General features: G+C 40.6%; 2 protein-coding genes and 1 pseudogene across 4 annotated transcripts; all 3 read right to left on the bottom strand.

Annotated features, from left to right (window-relative positions):
• Window positions 1-387: 387 nt before the first annotated feature.
• Window positions 388-5,252, bottom strand: LOC103705676 (zinc finger CCCH domain-containing protein 9-like). Of its 2 annotated transcripts, none has more exons than XM_039125656.3 (3): window positions 5,062-5,252; window positions 3,750-4,462; window positions 388-2,967 (listed from the first exon to the last, which is right to left on the bottom strand). In XM_039125656.3, the coding sequence occupies exons 1-3, from the start codon at window positions 5,216-5,218 to the stop codon at window positions 2,617-2,619; spliced, it is 1,221 nt and encodes a 406-aa protein (XP_038981584.3). In that variant the 5' UTR covers window positions 5,219-5,252; the 3' UTR covers window positions 388-2,616. The 2 variants fall into 2 exon arrangements, with proteins under 2 accessions (XP_038981584.3, XP_088560118.2); XM_088703992.2 differs by having other exon boundaries at window positions 3,750-4,456; window positions 5,062-5,230.
• Window positions 5,253-9,188: 3,936 nt separating this feature from the next.
• On the bottom strand, window positions 9,189-17,322 carry LOC120103927 (uncharacterized; annotated as a pseudogene). Its single transcript, XR_015970972.2, has 4 exons — window positions 17,241-17,322; window positions 16,818-17,145; window positions 12,651-12,857; window positions 9,189-10,214 (listed from the first exon to the last, which is right to left on the bottom strand). The product of XR_015970972.2 is annotated as an uncharacterized LOC120103927 (transcript).
• A 1,792-nt stretch (window positions 17,323-19,114) lies between these two features.
• LOC120110639 (amino-acid permease BAT1 homolog) lies at window positions 19,115-24,960 on the bottom strand. The gene is made up of 8 exons (XM_088703998.2): window positions 24,503-24,960; window positions 24,140-24,400; window positions 22,730-22,748; window positions 22,385-22,604; window positions 22,107-22,288; window positions 20,957-21,246; window positions 20,668-20,797; window positions 19,115-19,523 (listed from the first exon to the last, which is right to left on the bottom strand). Exons 1-8 carry the CDS (start codon window positions 24,802-24,804, stop codon window positions 19,176-19,178), a joined length of 1,752 nt encoding a protein of 583 aa, XP_088560124.2. The 5' UTR covers window positions 24,805-24,960; the 3' UTR covers window positions 19,115-19,175.
• Between the last annotated feature and the right edge of the window lie 392 nt (window positions 24,961-25,352).

Below are 25,352 nucleotides of genomic sequence, written 5' to 3' on the forward strand. Positions count from 1 at the left end.
GAATAACCATGACATCTATTTTGTTTTCCTGCATTGTATGACTTCAGATGATTCAGATTTCTGAAGGCTCGACATGGTTTCAGGTAAGTGGCAAACATTTTTTTTCTCATTATGAATTAGAGAACAACCAAAGGTATCAGTCTTGATCCCCTTCAAATTTGATGGGGCAAGAGTGATGTCAGAGAAGACCGCCTATTGAACTCCGTGAGAGTCCCCTCCTGGTCCCTCGGTGTAGGTTGCAATGCTTCCGCCCAACTATTACCTTCTTTGTGGGGATGACAAACATCTCTATTGAACTTATTGTAATAGATATGATTTGTTTTGAGCTGACATCAACGATGATCTGGTCTAGTAGTCCAACTTTTGACATTCAACAAGGATTCCAAGTTGCAACAATTAATTTGTATTGCGAGAACATATTTTGTAAACCATGGACAACTAATCTTGGAAGTATTGAAATGTCAAAACAAATAATATTCTTTGACAAGAAACAGCTCATAAAAGACTTCCGAATATATGCTAATGAGACACTGAGGCAGCCTTGCCCTCAAGCACGTAGGAGATAAAGAGGGTCAGGCCCAATGTGCAGACAAAGGAACCCATATAACCAATAAGAGGGCCATAACCACAAGCGCAGCAATGACAATAACCGACAATGCAAGGCCCATAATATCGACATGTTTGGTTGGCGGGAAGAGCATGGAAAGGATGGTCGGCGAAAATGATAAAATGACTTATATGTAGTTGCAGGTTTCAAATGAGACAGATAGGACAACAGTCTTTTTAGGGGAATAAGTTTTCTAACTTCCATAAGAATAAAAACTCGTGTGACATAGAAACCCATTTTCTCATGGGCGGAGACTTAAGGTAGATTTGTTTTTTCCAGAAATGCTTGTACCTTAGTGGTCTATATTATTTTTTTTCTTGTAATTAATTTACTAAGGGCACAAAAAATATTTTATACAACTTTTTTACAAAAGTAGAGCTCGACCAAATGAAAGTTACTCTAAAAAAATGGGCTTATGCACTTTTCTATTATCAACAAAACATGCCAAAATTATTTTTCTAAGTATAATATATTTAGGCATTAACTTCGCAAAAAACATATTCCAGTGAGGTGGAATTCATTTAGCAAACCAAATGAGTCAGACCTCTGGTTTGCAGGAAGAGGAGGGAGAAAGTATGGTTGACGAGAAAATGACAATGTAACTTATATTTTGTTGGAGGTTTCAATAAGAGGGAATAAGTTTCCCACCCTCCATGGGAAATGGAAACCCATGTTGGACATGGGAAACTAACTTTTCCATGGGCTAGAAACCAAGAAAAAATCCTTTTTTTTCAAGAAATACTTCTAATCCAACTAGCTTATGTCCTTTAACTCTTTAAAATCAGTTTATTGAGGGCAGAAAAGATTTTTTATACAATTTTCCTGGGAAAGTTAATGCTCAAGTAAAGAAAACTAAGCTTACCATGCTACTTTTCTATAGTCAACCAAACATCCTAAAACTATTAGCTAAGCTTCGGCTTTTTAAAAAATGCAGAACTAATCACATAAATTTTTTCTCACGAACCCATTTCTAATTTTAAGCCCAACTTACTGCATCATGATTTAAACTGGTCTTGGTGGACCAGCCCAGTAAAACATATGAGAAGACTATCCAGTTAGGTTTTGTTATGTTTTGAACCTACGCTTCTAGCGCCAGATCCAATTATATAAATGCAAGCAACATATGCCCAAGGACTTAACAAAGGCCCATATTAAATTTATGCCCGACTTACAGCATCATTATTTGAACTGGTCTTGGTGGCCCAGCCTGGTAATACTCCAGTACATGATTAAGATCTCATCACAAGAACAAACCGATTGCCATCCAGCTTTTTGCATTAAACCGCCTAGATCGAGCAACACTAAATCAATCATCCTCAATTTTCGATAAACAGACTAAAAGATTAAATACCGCGGACAGAGGAGCATGATTGGAAATATTCTTTTATGTCAGGTAAACCATGCCTCTCAAGCATTACAAGAGGTTGGTGAAGAAGTTTGGAGTAATTAGAAAGGTCAAGAAACTGCAAAACAAAGAAAAGTGAGAAACACAGCCTGCCATCTCACTCTCCCCCTGTCCCCCGCCACCTACAGATCAACAGGAGAATTTTCACCCGCTCCAGAATCAACATATGATAGGTAGGATATGAGAGTAATGGAACATATAAAAGTGAGAAAATAAAATCCCTGATGGCCGAGCTATCCGCCCTAACCTACTTTTTTTTTAAACACCTCTATGATATTTATCATCCTTAACCATTAATTACTGATACTTACATATATAGATATCATCATGATCAGAAGGGATATATACCGAGCAAATTACTAACAAAGCCACCAAATATGGTGTTCCGTGTGGAAATCCTTTGCTTTATATACATACCTCCACATTAATGGTCTTCTCTATCCATATACACACACACACATGCCGCACCATTGATTTAAGTGTTGTTATTTTTTCCGCTTCTTTATCAATTATGCGAAATGGGATGGGGGAGAGGACTTTAGAGCATCTGTTTGCTGGGTTTTTTTTATAATTATTTTATCATGATGATGATGGTAGATAAGAATTATTGTGAAGGGCGGAGGAGGAAGCCGTCGGAGGGGGAGAAGGTGTGGCGAAAGTGGCAGCGGTGTCCGTAGGGGCAGGTGTCGCCGGCGAGGATCATGCGGCAGACCTCGGTCTTGTAGCGGGGGTGGCGGATGACAGGGCGGAGCTCGGTGATGCCGTGGGCGAACTGGCAGTGCTCGCCATAGGGGCACTCCCCGCTCTCCTCCCACTTGTTGCACAGCTCCGTCTTGAACATTCCCTGGTTGTACACCTCCATTTCCAGTGCTTCTCCACCCTCTTCATCCTCCTCTCGGCCTCCTCTTTCCCCCTTCTTCTTGCTCTCCCCCCCGACGTACACCTTTTGCTGCTCCTGTTCAAACACATGAAGAATGCATTTATACAGATAAATCAACAATCAGACCGGCAAACAAATTTAAGGCAGTGAGATAAATAAATTTAGGGCTGTGAGATGAATCCATAAACAAACTATACTTCCGATACTATCTTCCATAAAAATCTTTTTCCTTTCAAAAAAACGTCTATGACTGTAAAATCATTATTTTTGAGCTATCAGCAGATCGAATCTGAACAGTCGTCGAATGGATTATATAATCATCAGACGTTATTCCTGTGTTTGGAAATTTGGTAGTATAGTCCTTTTTTAATTCTTGAATAACCGTTAATTATAAAAATGACATATAATAACAAAAATTTGAGGGCACCGTCCTCTCGCTATCGACATAGTAAAATATATTATACGGTCATACGGACGAACACTTTTCTCAAACAAATATATATATATATATATATATGGACGACACTGAAATGCTCGGATAACATTCTAACCAACCCAGCATGTTATCGTTATTATTAATCGTGAGTTAATTGCTTAGATCTCGTTTCTTTAGGAGACGCTTCTAAGGGCGATGCTTGCTTCTTCCCATGTACCAGAGTTTGGGGTGCAGAGAAAACGATCAGATGAGTCCGTTCGACGGAATGAACGGATAAAATTGAAAACAAAGAAAATATCGTACACATCTGACCATTTCTTTGTGGGGATTTCGTTTATGAAAATACGAAATAATTCTAACAAACTTCACTACGTGCACAAGAAAGCTTCAGTGCGGAGCTGGCTGGAGGAAGGGGACTCACCGAACCGACCATGACAGGGCTCGAGACGCGAAGCCGGCCGTTGCCATTGGCGGTCAAGACGCCCTGGTTCAGCTTGAGGGACCCGTTGGACCGGACGGATACGCTCTTGGGCAGGCGCAGAACCCGCTTCTCCGCGGCCCGCCTCGCGAACCGGTTCTCCTGGAACGCCAGCACACTCGTCGGGCTGGTCTCCGCCGGCGGTTCCCCGAGGCCGAGGCGGCGGAACTCGTCCACGATCGACAGCGCGGGATGGCCGACGGCGGCGGGGGACGCGATCCGCCCGCTTTGATTCCCGGACAGGAGGTTCAGGCGCTTTGCGAGGTCGCTGTTGGCGATCCGGAGCTTGGCATTTTCCTGCCGGAGGGTCTCCGCCTCCTGGGCCGCGTCCTGGAGGTGGGAGAGACACAGATCGTATAGCTCGGCGATCTCGCGGTACTGGAGGGTAAGGCGGGCGAGGTAGAGGCGGTTCTCAGGGGCGGTGGGGACATCCTCGTCGAAGGAGACGGTGGATGGGGCGAGCGACAGGGACCCGGAGGCAGGGGGCTGGGTCATGCGAGTCGTTGTCTTTTCCGTTGTTGAGATAACCGACGTATAGGGCCAGAAGAAATCTCCACAGGAGAGCCGTCGATCTGGAGATAGGAAAGGGGCAGACCTGAGGCGGTCGCCATTGGTGGGTGTCACCAGCTCCTGCTGCATCTTGTCGGCTACTGTCTCTGCCAACGGAGACGGTAAAAAATCGAAGAAAAGAAAAAAAATCAACAGAAACCAAATAAAATCCGGATCGCACTTTTTACCGGGAAGCGATAGATGGCCATTCGCAGAGAACTTCAGTAAAATATACCCCCAAAAAAGAAAAAAAATCACGAAAACTATTTTTCCAGGGCCCACCGATAGTACGATCAAAGATTTTTAGATGAAAAGAAAGAAAATAGATTCAGATTAACGAAGAAAAGAACATAAGATCATGGATCTAATAGAATGCAAAACGCAGAGAACTCTCATCTAATCCGATGCTTAATAAAAAAACAATAGAAAACGGAAAAAAGAGCACATCTACTTCGCTCTCCCAGCTAAACAAAGAGCAAAAATCCATCATCGGAGATGAACCAATCATCCAGTAATGTTCAAAAACAACAACAAATTACATCAAATAGACAACATTTTAGATGCGATCTGCGATGCAGATGGATTGAACTAGCTATAGATCATGATGCAAAACTAGAATTCTTCATAAAAATTACACGTAAAAATCGATAGAAATAGATAATTCTCAACAAGAACATAGCAGTAGATGGGTTCTCCGGCAGCTCACCTGAACCAAGAGGAGACACAGAAGTAGTTGAGAAGAGAAGGGAGGAGAGAGGAGAAGAGATGCGAACAGAGGAGAGAAGCGGGGGAGGGGGGTTGCACAGGGTTTCAAGAAATGGGAAGAGAGGGAATATATATAGCGAGAGTGGTAGCGGAAGCATGCTCGGTGCCGAGGAGAGGGAGAGAGTTCTTCGCGTCCCGCTCCCTGTCGTCTCTGGACATGGGACGGAATCACCGTGTGCTGACGTGGCGTAACAGAATTCCGGAGACGATTACGACAATGCCCTCGAAGATGGCGTGCAATAGTGGAGCGGCTGTCCGGGCATTTTAGTAATTTCAAGGCTCTCGCGGGTCTTCCAGGGGACCGTTTCGATCCGAACCGTTCAAAGAGTTGGGCGCACTGCCGGGTGATGGCGGGTCCTGCAACCCGTTTATAGAAATGGACGGGTCGGATTGAGAGAGGCCCTACCATCCGATCGCGTGCCCTTTATCAGAAATTATTAGCGTTGTACTTGTTTTAGATCTTTATTGCGATAAAGAATATGTTTTCGAATTTTACGGCCGGAAGAGGAAAAAAAATGGGCGAATGATAACTGAAGTCACGTCCGCAGCGGAACGAATCGGATCCTGTCAGCTTCTGCCGCAGCTTTTCCTGGCTGTAAATAGTAAATCACTTCGGTCACCACGCTAGAACGGCTGGTATAGCATTTCGGAGGCGGGTTCGGGTTGTACCTTTCGCGCAAAGAAATGATTTTTTATTTTTTTTTTCTCGCGATGCAGGGAGATGAAAGAAAAAGTTAGGAGAGAGTTCGGACTGCTTTGAAATATGTACAAAATATGATCCAACGGTTTATATTTTGAAAAAAAATAATCATTTTTTCTACCAAAGATACAGTCCAAATGATTGGAGGCTTACAAGATAAAGTAGTACACGAGTTTATTTATCAAAAATATGATATTACAATATTTGGGCAACGATTTTATCACTGTTACTTCCTACAGTAACATCCAGGGATATTCATTTTAATTCAAAACATCAAAGGATTAATCGGTCACAAGTGATGGCCGATGGCATTGCTACAATTGTAACTGTTACCATAGGAAAAGAAGAATAATTAATTTAGAAATGCCTCTCGAATGCTATTATATCTCTATCATGCAATATTTATAATTCTAAAATATGGTTGTACAAACTAAAAGTCTAAAACCATCACTGTATCTCGAAGAACTCCCTCAAAGAATTGACTTAGATCTTTCGTGTGAAAGACCATTGTGATCTTACATAATCATGCATGATGGAATGTGAACAAAGATGATCCTGCATATTCATCTTAAAATTGGTTATAGGTTGTGATCAAGCAATCGCATGTGTGTTAAAAAACTGGAATGGTCTTTTGCACATATAACTTGATATTGTTCCCATGAGTCATCCAAACCGCAGCTTGTTGCACCAGCGAGAAGAAGCGTCATCTCGTAAAGTGATCCATTTGCATGGAATATCTAAATTACACCAGCACTGATTGCATGCAAGAGCCACAATGAGTAAGTGAGGGCCCTTTTTTTTAGAAAAACTATGGTACTAAATTCTTGATTTGTAGGAATGAGTAGGATATATGGGATAGTCGACAGTTGAGGTACTCATTGTGACCAAAACCTAGGAGGGGCCAATCACCCCCATACACCGTAGATATCATGGTAGGGGACAGGAGAAGGTTATGGTGGGGCCACATTGGGAGGGTTTAATTGGGCTGGTCAGGACTGCGGTTAGGGGGTGGGGGCACCTTATGATTATGTTTGCTTTGCTTGGAAGGCTCTGACCTCCGAGCTACCATTGTGTTCCAAAGCTATTTAGCCATCTTATAAAGAGGAATAGAAAAGGATGGGGCTATCATGTTTGCTTCCTCGTCAAATCTTTAACCAACTCGGGCCCATCTCTCTCGTACCACTTCCATCGAACCAGCTTTGTGCTTCAACTCTACAACAAAGCGAAAGAAGGGTAAAAGTTGTGGGTCCGATGTGTACTGGGTTGAGCATTGGCTAATGATTGGCGGAGGAGACTGTTTCGCGTTCAAATTTAAACGGAGGATGTAGTCAGGGAGAAGGGCGAGGAACGCCGCCTTGTAGGTTATGGGTCGTCCGTGCGACGCCTAAGCGAACTTTAGGTGCGTTGTTTACCAATTCCAATCAGTTTAGTTATGGGATCATAAAACAATAACGGAAGGCGAGAGCGATGGACTGCATACAGTTGACGTAGGTCTTCAACATCGGTAGACGTAGACTTCGTACAATTCCGAGCAGCAATACGTGGATTTTGGAGGTGGAATCTGTAGGAAAAATTTGAAATCGTTTTCAAAAGGGTGAGATTGAAAGAGACCAAATTATAAAAGCCTACATGTTTAATCACAATGACCATATTTATAAGCCTACCATAATTTTTAACCACACTTGGCGATGATGGCTTCGCCTATATTTTTGATCGACCATTGGCGATGCACGCAACACACTTCGTCACTTGTATGAGCTGACGTTTGCATCAGTTGTTGCGCTCATCCATGGTTCTCCAATTTTTCTATCCAAGCACCTGCCTGAAAGAGAAAAGGTGCATACTATCAGCAAAGAAAGTGCATTAAAACTCAACAACAAAAATAAGTGGTATAGTTTCCTCCTTCCTTCCTTCTTTCTTCTTCTTCTTCTTCTTCTTCTTCTTCTTCTTCTTTTTTTTCTTTTTTTTTTTTTTTTTTTTTTTTTTAATGATTAAAACGGGTGCTTCATACAGTACGTGTACGAATATACCCAATAAAATCAAAATACAATAGTTCGCAGAGTACCAATGACAACTCCCCCTCCCAGGACCAAAGGATATACCCTGAGTAGTAGGCTGCGTAGGCAGCCACCCAGTCAGCCACCCCGTTGGCTTCCCTGAATATATGCTTGGTCTGGAAGGCCCTCCCATCTCTCATTATCATCCCTATGTCCCGGACCAAGGGTTAGTCTGTGCTCTCACCCCTCGACCCCCTCCGAATCCATCCGATGACTGTGGCCGAGTCGCCTTCCAGAATGATCGAACTGGCCTGCAGCAACACCCGCGCATGTGAAGGCCCGCCCAGGCTATTCGCAACTCTGCCCTGGAACCGACGTGTCAAACAACTGGCAGCCACCCGCCGCCACCACCCTGGAGTACGGATCTTGTATCACAAAAGTTGCACCACAACGCGTACCGCCATCCAGCACCGACCCATCGAAGTTGACCTCGTGGAAGCTCGGGGATGAGAGCTCTCAAGTGAAAAACACCGTCTGAGGAGCTGCCGAAGTAGAGAGGAAACCCCAGGTGTCTCAAGCTAACAAAGGTCTATCCAAAAGGTGGGTGGACCTGATCTCCATGGCCTATGCCCGAGCAAACTCCGTAACAAACCTCGGTGACACCCCGCGCTCGCCGAAGATACGAGCGTTCTTTGCCAGCCAGATCTGATGTGCCGTGCAAGTTGCTCTAATAGCCTCCTGACAAGTCCGCAAACTGGCTAACCACTATCTCATTACCTGTAGAAACTGTGTCCTCGTACTCCAAGCCTCCTACGGGATTCCTGACCATTGCCGTGTCGACTTCGCCCACGTGCACTGGAAAAGCACATGATCCATCGACTCCTTAGCTCCACATGTCCCTCACTTTGTGGGGAGCCCCCAGCCACACCTGCTCAGCACTGCTCTCGTCGGAAGGCGATCCCAAATCACCTTCCATAAGAAGAGGGCTGCCTTGGGGTGGAGCCCGGACCTCTAGATCCAAGTACAATCCGGCCCCGGCTTATGCTCCAGCTGGATAACACGGGAGAGATCACCCAATCTAACACTGGCCTGACACGAGGTACCCCACATCCTGATATTTGGCTCCACATATCCTGGTATCGGAATAGAATAGATCCTCTCAGCTAGGTGTGTGGTATAATTTCCTTTGGCGAATCAAACTTGGTTGGCCGTAGGCGATGACCTTACTTGTGATTATATTTATAAAAGTGTTCTAAGTATTTTTTGCGTGTACACCATATGTTTTGACCTTACCTCCTCCTCTTCTTCTTCTTCTTCTTCTTCTTCTTCTTCTTCTTCTTCTTCTTCTTCTTCTTCTTCTTCTTCTTCTTCTTCTTTTTTTTTTTTGGTACAACGACAACTCACACGCTGGATGCGGCCAGACCTTACTTCACCTGATCAATGCCAGTCTACACTTTACTCGCACCAGAGCATGTTGTGCAGAACCACGTCAATCACTGCCTTGTGAACTGAAAATTTCGATATGTTGAACAGAATCTCCATCTTAAATTATACCCTGCTTGCCCAGTTGGATCAAACCGACAACCAGTTCCTCCCATGTTCAAGTGATTAACTTTTATTCAATCACGCATGCACTTCTCGGAGTTGTAATGTGGAACCATGGGGGTATCGTGTTAAAAATTCTCTTTTATACGGTGATGGATGATGATCTACGATGCTCAGGCACAACAGCTGAGGAAATCTTACTTGCATTTGGAGGAAAACTTGAATCTGGAATTAGCCGTGTGATGGGCTAAGCATACACCAATATGTCTTTTCTTTTTCAAAAAAAAAAAAAAATCACAAATGGCTTACTCCAGAACAGTCACAAGTAAATCTAAAACAAGGGACAAAAAAATAAAGAACAAGAAATATGAATATGTTACCGCAATGTAGAGAAGATCACCATCATCATCAAAAAAAAAAAAGAAGAGAAACTGATATACTTCCTCGTGGTTTCACAAAAGCCACAAACAATAACTGCCATTTCAACAAATACCATCCATTTTTTTTTCCTATCAGCTTCATTCATATACAGAAGACATTATATCCAAAAACAAAAGAAAATAATAAAACCCCCCAAAATTTAACACTAGAATCAGGCGGACTGTGATTCCAAATATTTTCTATGTTAGCATGACTTCAACATTGCAGAATAGGGAAGTAAGACAAACTTCTGATCTTAAAACTCGAACATGACTTTACATGAACTTCGGGTATATCATCATTCTCCAAGCCAAGGCCTTCTGGTGTTTCATTTGGGCTTAATTTATCTCCATCAAAACAAAAGACCAAGTTTTCAAGCTTGAGCTGACCCTTCTCAGTGTACATTTTAAAGAGCTTCTCAAACTTGTCATCCTACGATAAACAAGAATTTAATTACCATAAAGGTTATCAGCTTTAGAAAAACATCAAGTCACTGAACAAACGATTGAATTTCCAGAGCATGAAGATCAAAGGCGATACATCTTAACGTGAAGATAGGGAAAACAAAGTACCAAGTCTGACGAGAAAGTAACACACAATCTTAACAATTCAGCAAGAAGCAATTGACATAAATATACAATTTCACCAATCCATGGCAATTACAATCAGAATCAAAGTAATCCCTGTTTGGGATAAAAGGCGACATGCAGTGGCAGGCCCTTCACAGGCAGAATGCCCATTGGAGGGATTGAAGATTTGCCAAAAGTGTTTGGCCAATAGTATGCTGTGTAACTTAGCTCTCCACAAGTATTTTCAGAAATAAGTGCAGATTTGCTTGATGAAAAGAGGCATGAGACACATGAAACAGTATCGAAGCCCAACTTCACCCCATCCACATACAAAGAGCCCAACCACACCCCGCCCACGCACATAAGAACACACACAATGAACTAGAAGTTATGACTGAAATATCAGATAATTATCAAGGTACGAGAATTTTATAATAAGGAGCAGCAGGAAATATCAACTATGAAGAAACTTTGTAGGAAGATGCATGAATTCCTCAAGCACAAAAAACATTTTAATTAAATTTAAGGAAATGCACTATGATGTGAGGTCAGCAGTTCAATCATTAGTCATTCGACATGGTTAGTGGTATAGGTTTTGTTACCAACATCTGACTTAAGAAATTTAAGGAAATGCACTATGGTGTGAGGTCAGCAGTTCAATTGTTAGTCATTTGACATGGTTAGCGGTACCGGTTTCATTACCCATACTAGTACCATTCCGGTACAATGTTGGTATGGGTCGGTTCATGGTACCAATGCTTGATATGCCCTTCAAACCGAGTATCCATTTGCTACCAGTATGGGGCAATGGATGAATTCTCCATCTCCAGGGGAAAATGCTATTATCCCCTATCAAATAAATTCCTAATTTTCCTTTTGGGGCTTCTACTCTGACATAAAGTTCTTGTTTCGACAATTCAAAATTGGGTGAAGGTTTTTTATTAATAAATCTATACACTATTTAGTATGGCAAACCATGATTTTAACAATATAATTAGGAAAATGATCGAAAAGTTTGGTGAACAACATCAAGTTCAAGATAAAAAGGGGATAGTAATAGTAATATAAGGCAACCTCAAATTTTATGCACATAGAAATTACTGATTCTAGGGACATGGATTTACATTGTGACATTAATTTTAGGACCGCCAACCAAGAAGGAAGTCCTGCATGGTCGTAAGTCATTGGTTTACAATTGTTTCTATACCCTGCATCTAATTTTGTAGCCAATGCTAGAAATAATAATGATACATAGAATGGTTTAATGTCCTAATTGTGCAGCATCACCAGGTCATAATTCATGATATTGAGTGTTAAAACATATACAGATGTAACCCAGATGAATCAGAGGGGAAACAAGGTATAGAATGAGGACAAAACATAAATAGTCCGCATATGTAACTGACAGTGACAACACATTGTAGTTTGATCAAACAAAACAAAGAAGTGGAGAAGTTAAGCTATTCACTCTTCTCCCTAGTAACTCTTTTCCTTCTTCCTTCTCTGTTTTCTTTTCACTTCATCACTATTGCCTAATGCTTTTCTCATTCAGTATATGTAGAGTCTGACTGAATTTTCGACCCAACTCTTTTACTTCTGATTCTATAAGAATTCTACATATCCTTTTTCTGTAGTGTTGAACCCTCGTTACACATTAAATATATTAAAGTAGCACTCTAATATAAGGTTTGCAGAAACTTTCACTGTTACTCAAAATTCTCTCTGGATCGACCTCAAGGAACCTTCTAAAAGCCCTAAAGCTTCTAGAGTAATCTACCAAATCCCATTTTCTAAACCATAGGGCAAACCAAGAAAGCTTCCCTAATCTTTAATCCACAAAATCACTCATGACTTCTGACATTGAACACCATAGTTAAATTCAATCAAAATCTACAAATAGTGGCACTCAAGGTCCATTATCATAGACAAGCACACCCTCCTATCGGTCCAACGTCTTTACTCTGGCAGTTAATTATGACATTAAAGCACAAATGGAGATGGGGAAAAAAGTTCTGTTGTAGCTGCCCAAGGAGTACAGAACATTTATATACTAGTATTCGACAATCTGAGTTCAATGAGACTACAAACATGATGAGCCATTAGATATTATTCTAATAGCATGAGCCCCTTTCTTTCCTCAAGAAACTGTAAACAAATCCAATGCATATGTGCTAAAATTTTGGCTCCTGTATTAACAATTCAACATAGCTCAATAATATAAAATGTGCCCTTAAAACATACAAACACTAGATAGAAATGTAGAACTAAAATTAACATAGAACCATGTTGAAAGTAGTACCGAATAAACACAGAACTGCTTTTGTCCATCATTTCCCTGAATAGATATAACAATTTTCTTTCTTTCAACTTGTGGTTTGATGACTGATTCCCTTTGGCTTCTGCATCATTCCCAGAACTACTAAGTTCACTTCTGGCAGACTCCACTACTGCTCTCAACACATCCCGAGCCGATTGAGCTAACGATACCAACTCCTGCTTCTGTAGTCTAAATAAATAGGACATTTTAATCAGTTATAACATTAAGGATAATTAAGAAATACATATTGTTGCATCAAAGTATATCTATTTTCTTTAAACATAATGCTGAAAATTAGAAACAAATCACATAATGATTATAAATATTTTGACTTAGATGATTATAGAGGAAACTTTATTTTTTATAAACCAGGAACCTAAATCTATGGACTAGTTATTGAGTATTGGAAAAAAAAAAATTAACAAGATCCTAACATCCATATTTGGCAGGATACATCAGAATTAAAAAATGCTTGTAGTAACACGAGCTATCAAAAGAGTAGATCTGAAGACTTAAAAAAGCTGAATGATGATCACATAAACAAAAATAGATTACTCTGAAATTTCTATACAAGAACACCACATGAAAGCGGAAATTTAAGTCTTCATCCTGTCAGCTTTATTCAAAATTGAGCCCAGAGTGTCATCCACGACGTGACATAGAGACCAATTGATAGTTCCATATATAAAGACTTAATGTCTACAAAAACAAGGATGCTGATCCCTTGAAGTGCATATGCAAGGCATTAAATGTAAATCTCAGATGCCTCAAAGAAGTTTTTCCTCTTTCAGAATTCCTCTCTATCAATTGGAATACTTAAAACTTCAGGGTCAAGTGAGTTTTGGAGAGATGCTCAGTTATGTAGCTAAACATGATACAGATTTTATATATTAATTAGTATTGAAGAATAATTCCACTAATATGTTAATCAAATCCTAGTAATGCTATAAAAGGTGTTATTAGTGATAATCAAACATCAAATTAGAGCTTCCTTACAGAATCAATGAAATAAAGCAGCTCCTCTCTCTCCTTTTTCTCTCTCACAGCAAGGCAGGGAAAAACTGAAAAGCCCACCCAGCTTTCATTAAGAAAATGAAGGAGGTACAAGAATTCTCAGAGAGGAAAAGAAAGAGGAGCGAGAGGATGTAAATGGGGAAGGGGGCGAGAAGAGACCCAGGCAATGGAATTGGCAAGTTTATCAGGGGCATACAAAGTCCAGTCCCAAAAGAGTTCATTGGTTTTATTGGAGAAGACCCAGCGGTTTTGTTCAAGCCATAAGCACCAGGGCTTCCCAACCATGTAAACAGCAGGACGATTTTTCTTAGTAGACCAGGATCCCCCAAAGCAATGAAGGGCATGTGTCTAGCCTTTGACTCCAATCTTTCATGAAGAAGTTTTGCCTGCGTGCAAACTACCTGTTGTCCTTCGATTTTGCACAGGGTTCCATTACTATTAATAGGTGGCTCCGAGATTTCTTATGGGCACAGGAATCTCAAGTAATTCAGTCAAATGGAATGAGGGAAGGAGCAACAGATCAGCAGGGGGTTCATGGTTACCTGAGACCACAAGTAAAGTGGGCAGCAAGGTGGTCCACGGTTATCTGAGATCTTCAGTAAAGTGGCAGCAAGGGGGATCTGGGCAGTTATGTTTGGCTAGATTCTCCTAGACAAGAAGTTTATTATAGTATCTGTCCGGAAGAATTGGATTTTGGTAGGAATAGGAATCTTCTTCTCTTAGCCTGAATAAGCTGAGAATGTCACTTGGGCTTGTTCAGGTGCACATAGAGGATGCATGCCGTTACTACCTATAGCAATACAGAGATTTACCAAGGAAATTATACAAATGTATGTATGGATGTGGAAAATGAAGATTTAATCTTGTCATCTTGGTAGTCTACTGGACATCCTCACTTATTTAGATCGGACCCCAGCATGTAAACTGAATGGGCATCAACTGGTTCTGCTTTGAACTGCTGAGAGCACAATAAGCATTTTGGCACCAGAAAACACCACGATCCCCCATGTAATCCCTCACCAACACATACAAACACAAGAAAAAAAGAAAAAAAATTGCACCCATTCCACATGCATTCTGGAGGTTGTTTAGCAGTGCTCAAAAATAAAAAGTGGTACTGCCAGGGGTGTCTATAACACCAGTATTTCTGACTTACACATGATACTTATGAAAAAAGGGCACTCCAATGCATGAGGTTCTCGCCACTGCAGGATCTGGGAAGGGTCAGATGTACGCAGCCTTACATTGCATGCAGAGAAGCTATTTCCATCTTTTAGACTTGTGACTCCCAAGGCTTACCCTCGCATGACACTTAAGAAAGACAACAATATTGTATAGAACTTCTTACACTTCAAATTGTAAAACTATGGCATCTCTTTGACCCAGGATATCATGGCTCCAATAGAAACATAAATTTTTAGCAACACATCATCAAAAATTTTGTAGTTTTGTAAGAAACCTAACAGTACCCAGGTTATAATACGATATACTTGCCAGAGTACTGAATTAAGTTGAATGATTCACCATGTTGGGTTTATAAAGACATGTTACTTCATAGGATGTTAGTATGAGCAACAACATTCATAATGTATTTCAACTATGAAATTTCTGTATACATAAAAACGGAAATGAATTTAAGCCATCAATAGGTGAACAAGATCTTTCTTATAGGTCTCTTCTTTCTTATTGTCATGGTTCCAGTCTATAATTTGGTGTATCATTCTCCTTCAACCTGAATTCAGATCACTGTCACACTGTTTCAATCAATCACAAATGATTAGGTCACTTTTGTCAATGCTATTTCAGAAAGCAGGTTCATCTAGCTTGATGTTCACATGGTCTTCAAATGGACTATTTACATTCTTGTAAATATTTGCCAGCTATAATGTTTGCAATTCCCACCACATCAATGACCAACTTTGACCAAATTTGATTAAAAGGTTTTGAAACACTGTTTAGTTATTGAAGCCGGATACTGATAACAAGAAAAAGATGATTCTAGGTGCTCGCATTTTCCCGATTCAACAATCAAATATGCCAATAATCAATGTTCATTGATTACTTGAAAGCCACTATTAATAGCTTGCTGAAGACCATCTGATATTAGAAATACAAAGCCACTCATTGAGCTTCCAAAAAATTTGTGCAAATTCTTAGAACTATAGGGTGAAAATTCTTCAGATCCCCCAAAAAAGGGAACGATACAAGCAACTAAATCACCCTAGGCACAACAGTCCGCATACTGCAGGAGAAGGAATTACATAGGAAAGGGAAAAGAAGATCTTTAATTTAGTTGTTAAAAAAATTCTGCAAATCCTCTTTTGTCATAATAACTATCATGAAGATTGCAGTTTTACTATAAACTAAGATCTTTAAGGTCTGCGAATGTTAAATATTAAAGACCAAACAATCAGTCCAGAAAACTACAAGGCTACTCAAAGTTGAGAAAGCTCCATTAAGGAATAAGCAAATTTGACTACCAGCAGTTAGTTTGATATCAACCCTCCAATATGTGCACAATTTTGCCTTATTCATCTCTGAAAGATTACCATCTTTTAAATAAACTAGCCCCACCTATAAAGTCCCATCCCCTTGAATCGGGCATCTGATGGTTGAATCGTCCACTCCTATGTTCCTTTTGCCTGGGATTATACTGCAACTGGTAAGGTAGAGAGATGGGGATAAAAAAAAGCCTACTATCAATCCTAGCAGAACCAAGAAAGGGATCAGAGAGCTTAAGAACTTGAAGTCAGGCATAAAATATGAAGCTTTAGGGGCTTCAAAATCTAACAGTAAAAAGAACCTAATGGGAGCAAGAACAGGGTTGAAGAATGAGGTTTCATGAAGATTCTAAGATGGAATGACAGAGGGTTAGATAATGTGAAGAAAAGACACTCTGTAAATGACATTCTACTCAAAGCAAAACTCTAGACATGCAAGAAGACTCGAAGAAGGAATATGAACTACTATTGATACAGGAAGCTGGTTTCATCACCAAGGTACAAAGAAGCCAAAGAAACAGGTGAAACAGGCCGAGCAAGATAATGTATGAAGCTATCAAAAGGTCCAAGATTAAATATTTAGACAAAATGAAAAGTTCTTGAAGAGCAAAAATAAGTGTGGTTCCAAGTATACCTCAGTTCGCGAAGAGTCTTATCCTCTTGCAATGCCAATCTTGAACTGGGGATCCTCGGTGGTGGAGGCAACCAATCCTCATCTTTTCTCTCCTTTCCACCCTTCTCATCATTATCATCATCATCTAAAACAACAACATCCTTTCGGTTTGGTTCACCTTCCCATCCTAAAAATTCAAAAAAATCAAAAAAAAGAAGAATCTAACGGACCCAAAACTTCCACAAAACGACAAAAAACCCTAATCTGAACAAGATGCAACTCAGTGTACGATCGGCGGTCTTCTTCCTCTTCATCCCAGGAAAAATTGGAACCGAATCCAGATCGTCATCTGCCAATCAAACCCTAGAAGTGAGAAAACACCAGAAAAACTAAAAAGAAAAAAGAAATCTTCGACGAGAGAAGAGGGAGAGGAAGAGAAAAGACCATCGAAGGAGGGGAAATCCGTGGGCTGGACACGGCTGTAATCGAAGAGAGGCTCGAGCTCTTTTCCAGGCTCATCCTGCCGAACGAATCAAAGGAGAAAGAGATGGAAAACTGAGGGAGGGGAAAAAACCTAGAAAATTTAGCCACAAGGGAAGCAGAGAGCACAGTAATTCGCAAACCACTGGCGACGAATTGATAGCGTTCCAAGGGGGAGACGGCTATTTGGCGTCGAAACGTTCGCTGAACCGAAGCGGTGGTGGCGGCGGGAGGTGGCTGCGCGCTCGCGGCCGACGATTTGGGGGGAAGAAACAAGGAATGTTTTCCTAATTTCATATCGAACGTGAGGGAAGTGCAATGCACTTGCGATGATGCAACGATGCAAGTGACGGAGCATGAATCTCATAAAGATTCTTCTTTGACCAGGGTAATAGAATCGTGAATTTATGCTGGATTCGTGGATTGAATCGTATATTTAAGAATAAGTCATGTCAATGCTGGATGCCCACACGCTAAGATTTACATTCTTGAGCAGATCCTTAAAAATGCATGCTGGCGGGTTAACATATCCCATTCAAGATGCTGGCGGATTAACAATGCCTCAGGGCCACTGAGGTGGTAGCCCATTGGAACAAGGCCTTACTTTCAAGTGATTCCGAATTCGAAATGCACGGACGTCGATTAAATTGTAGAGACCGAATGCTGCCTGCTCAGAAACGGAGTTTGGAAGGGCTACTGATCCGCTGGTAGCCTCGGTGGTGTCAGATGTAACGTACTCACACAGAGAGTTCATGTCGGAGCCCAAAAGGGTATCTGAGCTAGGCCCACGGATGGGAAGGATATGAGTAAAACCGGTCGGGGTGCGCAACACACGGTCATTTCTGTCTGCATCGAACATTCTCCTGGTAGGATGGAGGCCCAATGGGGACTGCTATGCGGGGCTAGGCTCGTCCCTTCCTCCCCCCTTCTCCTTTTGGTTTAGCAAAAAACAAAAAAAAAATAGAGCCTCAGGAGATGTGCACCTTGTGATACTTGGACCACTTTTATGCAGATAAATTGTATCAACATGAAGCATAGGCTTGTGCTTTTTTTTTTTCTTCTCCTCCTCTTTTGGTATAAATAACGGGATGAAGCATAGCCTTTTCACTCAAGATGTTATCATGCATGAAATACATGTAAGACTTGCTCAAATAAGAAGGTTTGGAACTTGTGATACTGCATGGTGTATCTGCTCTTTCTAAGCGATTTGAGTCCAGAAAGTAGTTGAGTGAAGATTACAAGCCATGTTTGCTGTAGCATCTGCCATGTGATTTTTCCTTCAGACTGGATGTGAGTAACCTTCCGCGAGGGTCCTGTTAAGCATAGACGTGATTTATTTATTTATTTATTTTTTGATGAAGATTGACGGTCTTTTTCGTGAGATCATTCTGCCATTTTCTAAGCAATGGAGGCAGCATCTTAATTTGCATCATAGTTGAGAACACTATAGCGATTTTGTTCTTTTCAGAGTGGAACCTTTTGTTTCGTTGTTAGTTCGTAACAAAATTCACCTATTCCTTCTCAATCCTCCTTATTATAGGATCATATATACATCCGTCATCTTCTGCAACTCGGACAACATTCATGACTATATTTGTTTGTTAAGCAATCAGATTAGTATTAGTGTGTCAAATTAGAAGATATGGACCTAGCCAAGTGCATAAAAGCATAAGTAAACCATTAGAGAAAACTCTCTCTGATGTGGATATAATTCACATTTGAGGTTTCCTGTCCCTGAAACAGCTGCTGCTTAGGAACCATGAAAAGCAAAATAAGATCATGGAAATCCTAACTTGGAACACCAAATACACAATCAGGTACATCAAAGGAGGAGACAATTTAAGCAATTAATACTTCATTCATGTGCTTCACAAATACAAAATAACACCTCTTCTCCATTCATGTATCTATATTTGTTATGGGGCCTTTGAACCAGTGTCTTGCACTCAGAATCCATGATGACACTGTGAGGATGACTAGGCCACCCACAGCAACTGGAGTGTAATTGAGAGTATCCTTGGTTATGGGATAAGCAACAGGAAGCGAAAATAGTACCGTGATTGTTGCAACCCAGAGGACAGCAACCCAACCCACTAGTATCCCATACCTGCCGAGGTTGAAGGGGCCTGGAACAAAAGATTTGCGTGCTACGGTCACCCGGAAGAAGATGGGCAAAGCATAAGCAATGTAGAGTGCAATTGTAGCTATTGACGCCATAGCCTGGAATGCTACTAAGCTTCCAAGAGACTGTTAAGAAAGGATATGAGAAAAGAGATAAGCCATTGAGCAGGGATTCTTACACTTACAAGGAGTGAGAATGCGCATCCAAAAGAAATCATGGGACTTGCAGGAATTCCATAACAAAATCGAGAAAACAAATAATAGAACTTATACCATGCAAAATCATGGGACTTGCAGGAATTCCATAACAAAATCGAGAAAACAAATAATATAACTTATACCATGCAAACATCTACGTAAATAATTGATGATTCTCGTATAACGCTCTTCTTTCTTTCTCCACCTACCCCCTTTTCCTCTCTTTGAGGGAGCAAGGGTGGTTGAATCGGATATAACCTTTGATTCTGTTCTGTTGCTTTCAGTCATTTACTGAAAATTTCATGAGACCGGTCTGCGTTTGCATGTGTAGTTTTGTATGCAAGTACTGTTTGAAGGCACATTCTCACCATGGATCTGAACCTGATTCCCTGGCCAGTTTAGCCAGTCCATTAGCAGCAGATGACTTCTAAATAAGGTGATTTTGTATACCCGTTAGGTAATAAGCTAAGCAAAATTTGAGGGGGTTCTTTTGCTGCATGTCACATTTAGAGTGCTCTGTTGCTAAACAATGACTGTTAGTCCAGAGTCCAGGGCTACAGGTTCACAATTTAGGAGACTGACATTGGGAAACTGAGTTATGGAAGAAAGAAACACTTCATTTGACAAAATGCCAATGTCAATTTACGCAAATGCAGGTGACCATTGTGCCAAACAGAGTAGCAAAACTTGAACACATATTTAGGGGCGAAAAATCTGATGCTAGAAATAAAAGATACAGGTAATCCCCTTAAATAATTGCAAGCATTATAGCAGGGAAGTTAACAAGGCATCAATCTCCAAGGATCCAAATTTGACACTGTAACTCGTGCAGGTATTTGTTTTTTCATATGTTACAACACCTAAAATTTTGATATGATTCCGTTGGAAGAATTAAGCACCAGTAACTTGTGACCTCTTATCATCTAGGGGCTAGGTTATTCCATGATTGCATGTGCATGATACACAAGCTATATCCAAGTAATATTTCAATCATAGTCATAATATATGCATGATGAAACCAGAAAGTGGGCGAGCTTAAACAAACAAGGCAGATCAACAGAAAATTCATTACCGTCAAAGCCATACAGAAAGATATAAATGCTGAGAGCCAAACTGCATTTAATGGTACTTCTTGCTTGTTCACTTTATGCCACAATGATGATAGCGGCATTGCTCCATCTCTTGAGAATGCATATGCCATCCTAAATTTGAGGAAACAGTCAAACAATAATTTTTTGGCATCTAATGATTAAAATCTAAAGGCAAAAAACAAAAATAAATCGACTCGGATTTAATCCCTTTTAAGAGAGAAATAATAGATAAACATTTCAGATATTAATTAGAATAAAAGTCATGTTTACCTAGAGTTGCTTGTCACTGCGCTTATACCACAAAAAAATATAGCAACAGCAACAATTCCCAAGCAAATGATGCCACCTACACCACTGCCATATCTACTCTTAAAGGCAAGGTAGAAAACTTCTGCAATTGCATAACCTCCAGCATCATTGTCAGTGCTCAAAAGATATGGAATGTTCTTAACTGCAAATGTGATGCCAAGCAGATAACCCCAGCCTGTAATGATTGATATGCCAATGGCACTGATTATTCCTTTTGGTCCATTCTTATCTGCGTTTTTAGTTTCCTCCGTCTGGGAAAAAAAGATATATGCTAAAGAACCAATTTAACATTTGCATAAGATCTTTATGAAACAACCAAGATTAATAGAACATGAGGATATGATAGTAGATGAAGGAAAAGAAAACCAAATTTTGGGCTTTAGATTAATTTATGTCAAAGTAAGAGAACTTATATCTGAAGTTAGATGCTTTGAGAAGATTTAAGATGGAAGTGATGAAGAAGGACTATCTCCTTACGACAGAAGAAAGAGGATTCAGTGGAAATAATGCCAAAGTATGGCAAATCTAGTTGGATATGTATCAATTATGAAGGTATAGTCATTAACTTCTTGATAAATCTAATATCTAACATGAGCAAAGTAAAACACTACGGGCTCGTTTGGTTCGCGGGAAGTATTTTCCCTCCTAGGAATATGATTCCTGGGAATCAGATTCCTAGAAAGAGGATACCTAGGAAAGTACTTTTGACATGTTTGGTTAACCATGGGAAAGTGACTAATTTCCAAAGTGCTTATATTTGGTTGACCATCCACTTTCCTAGGAAAGTTATGTATAATTCCTATTATGCCCTTAATAAAAATTAGGTCTTTAATGCCTCTTTAATGCTTCTTTAATGCTGAAGGGTCTTTTTGGGAAAAAATAAAAAAAGGAGTGATTCCCACCTCATGGGAAAGTAACTTTCCCATGTTTCTCATGGGAAAGACTTTCCCATGAAATGTGGGAATCATATTCCCATGGGAATACAACTTTTCCATCTCTCTCCTTTGAAAACTCCAACCAAACAAGAGGCATTTCATTACTTTCCCGTTGACCACACTTTCCCCCCTCGTTTTCCTGCGAACCAAACGAGCCCTACAGGAATAATTCTTACCATATGAGCAGATGCATCATATCCTGCCAATGTGTATATACTTAACAAGAGTCCCAAAACAAAAATGTATAGTTTGCTGTGGATTCCAGCATCATTTTCGGTGTTGAAATGAGAAAACACAAAATCTGCACTGGCCCTCTCAGTAGCAACAGCTGGTATAAGGATCATAAGGACAAAGACACCTGAAGAGAACAACTTCATTAGGTAACCAAGTGGAATATTGTTTCAATCTCTCTGATGACCTTAGAAAAATTTAAAAATGGGAAGTATGGTCCTACCTAAGACATTCCAGATAGCTGCAAGCTGTCCAAAGAAAGATAACCAGGTAATTGACAGACTGTTTATTATGGCATGAATCAGCAGAATCCCCCCATGAAACCCGATGACCACATACTTGGAAGCCAGGTATCCTCCTCCATGGTTTCCACCAGTGCTAAGTAAGATAATTACTTGCAATAGTTGTGCAAGTGAGAAATCTATACTAGTAGTGCCTGCCCACTGCAAAACAGAAATTTTTTAACTGCTCAGAAGAATATAAAAGGGTTGTTTAGCTCCAGTTGAGGTATGCTCTCCACTGGACAATAGAGGCTTTGAACTTCAAACCAAATAACTTCTGGTATTACCTGTCCAACAATGTTAAACCTGCATGAAAATCAATAGAAATTATTAGCTCACAGAGAGAGCACTAATCTAATGGATTATATGGTCATATGCTAACAATTTTTTTTAATTTATTTCATTTCAAAATAAATGCATAAAAATGGCTTATCTTTCAAGCCTTTGCAAACTCAATTTTTTTAGATAAACCAAAAGCTCTAAGTCACCTTTTCACCTGAAACATTTCTAGTAGCAGATATTATATTGTAACATCTGTTACAAAATGATACAGTTTTGCATCATTCTCAGAATCTATTGCTTAAGCAAGCCTCTAGCCTACAAGAATACAGTCCAAATGAATTTTTGGCCTAAAAGAGACCAATTTGCTCATATCATGCAGCAGTTTCAGTTCAAGCTTTAAGATCAATGCATGACAACTATTCTGCTTTGTATACTCCTTTACCGGTCCTACCAAATTTAAAGTTGAAAGCAAAGTTCGCCATCTCGGTACCGGACCCCGTATCGGTGCAACGCTAGCATAGTATCGGTATGGTACAGTACGAAATTTTTTTGTTATACCGAGTGTTTATACGCCATCCGTATTGGGTACCAGTACCGAATTGGTACGCCCTGTAAATGTCCACATTGAATCACTCACAAGTCACATCCAAACTAGTATACTAAAACTATTACATCCATCTTTCAATATAAGCTTTGGAGAGAATCTCATGACTGACAAGTCTCAACTGCCTTTGTTGGATGGAGTAAGTATAAAAGTTGGGAGTCACATGCACTTTAGACAGGCGTCTAAACTGTAAAAATCAAGAACCTCTTTTCATGCAAGGCAATAACACGTAGATATAGAGATTTTAAAACGAGAACCAAAAATCTTAACTTTTGCTGCAACATGAATCAAACTTCTTATCCAGTGGTGGAATGTCAAACATCCAATAACTAAATTATTTATCTTATTTTATTGCCTGTGTACTTTGGAATGTCATAGATCCGATAACTGAAGAGATTGAATTAAGCAGCAAATGGTTACACCACTCCTACGCAACCAGGGAAGTCATGGTATTTCCTGAAAGAAACTAGCAATTTGATATATTGATTCCCATTGTTGACAGGTATTTGTTTGTCCACTCTATGCTAATGCTCATTGGATCAATTGGAGACCAAGTTCCCCCTAAGAATGACTGGCTAATAGCTCTACTTGGTAATAAAATCAGTAGTCTTTAGGATCAACAAGCAATATCAGCAACTAAAATTGCAAGCTCTTTGGAAGAAAATTATTCAATTCAAAAACTATCCAGGTTCTAATTGCTGGCTTCTGTGCAACACATCCTATATAGCACAAAGAGTTTTCTACACCCCAAACAACAAACAGCAATAAAACAAAGAAACAGAGACCAAACAGCCATAACCAATAGTAGTACCAGCCAGTAATCCAGGAAGCAAATGGGCCCCACTTGTTCCCCGAGAGCTTAGCACTCCAGTAGTACAGACCGCCAGATGTCGGGTATGATGAGCAGATTTCCGCCATCGAAAGGCCAACAATCATTGTAAAGAACCCAGCGATAAACCACCCGTATGTCATGGCTACAGGCCCTCCAAACTTCAGACCGGTGTTGTAAAGGGTGGTGATACCAGTGAGCACTGATAAGATCGAAAATGAGAAGGCGAAGTTGGACAACACCCTGCAATTCCCCAACGCTACCCATGAATCCAAAACACACACGCACGCACACACACAAATGCAACCCAAGCAAGGAACCGAGCATTTGAGTCGAGATAATTACGAGAGATCGCGTTTGAGCTCCTGCTTGTAGCCAAGCTCGTGGAGGCGAGCATGCCCGGTATCCATGGAGGAGTCGACATCACTCCTTGTGGAGCCATTGGTCCCATCCTTTCCCCAGACCATCTCTCTATATGACCACCAGAATAAGGACGCTTCCTTCGAAGAACGAGAGATGGTTAGGGGTAAAAGAAGAGACCAACCTGCGCTTCCCTGAGCTCGCTCCGTCTCCCAGAACTCCAATAATCCAGGTGGGAGGGGTGTTGACAAGTAGATTGCAACCCGCTCAAAAGATCTTTCTATCATATAGGAATCTCTTGCCCACCGGTGCGAACTCCAGATATAGCCGAAGACTCTGACCAACCTCTCGTCGGTTTCTCACCACCGTATCTTTTACTCCGTCTACACTTCCTTTTGACTTTATTATTATTATTATTATTATTTATTTCCACAATGGCGGCTCACACCGATTGATTGAGCGCGAGTATAATTAATAAAATTAAAAAAATTTGACGAAGAAGAAAAGAAATAGACTTATGACTTCCTTAGAGAATCTCTCCTCGATAATGTGCAGTATAGAAGGCGACCCAGCCAACAACATTGTTCGCCTTCTGAAAGAAAAAGTGGCCCGAAAGGAGCCAAATCCTCTCGAAAGCCTGCATATGTCTTGAAGCAGCAAGTGCCGGTCGTCATTGCTGTACTGACCTTGAATCCACTCGATCACGATAGCCGAGTCTCCTTCAAGTAAATGCTATATGCACCGAGAACTAGCCTTGCATGGGTGATGCCCTCCAATGCAACTCTTAACTCTGCTTCGATGACAGTCGCATGAAAAATACGCGGACCCGCGGCTG

The sequence above is a fragment of the Phoenix dactylifera genome, chromosome 1, assembly GCF_051530095.1.
Source record: "Phoenix dactylifera cultivar Ajwa chromosome 1, Ajwa_hap1_PhDact_Kaust_v1.1, whole genome shotgun sequence".
Taxonomy (NCBI): Eukaryota; Viridiplantae; Streptophyta; class Magnoliopsida; order Arecales; family Arecaceae; genus Phoenix; species Phoenix dactylifera.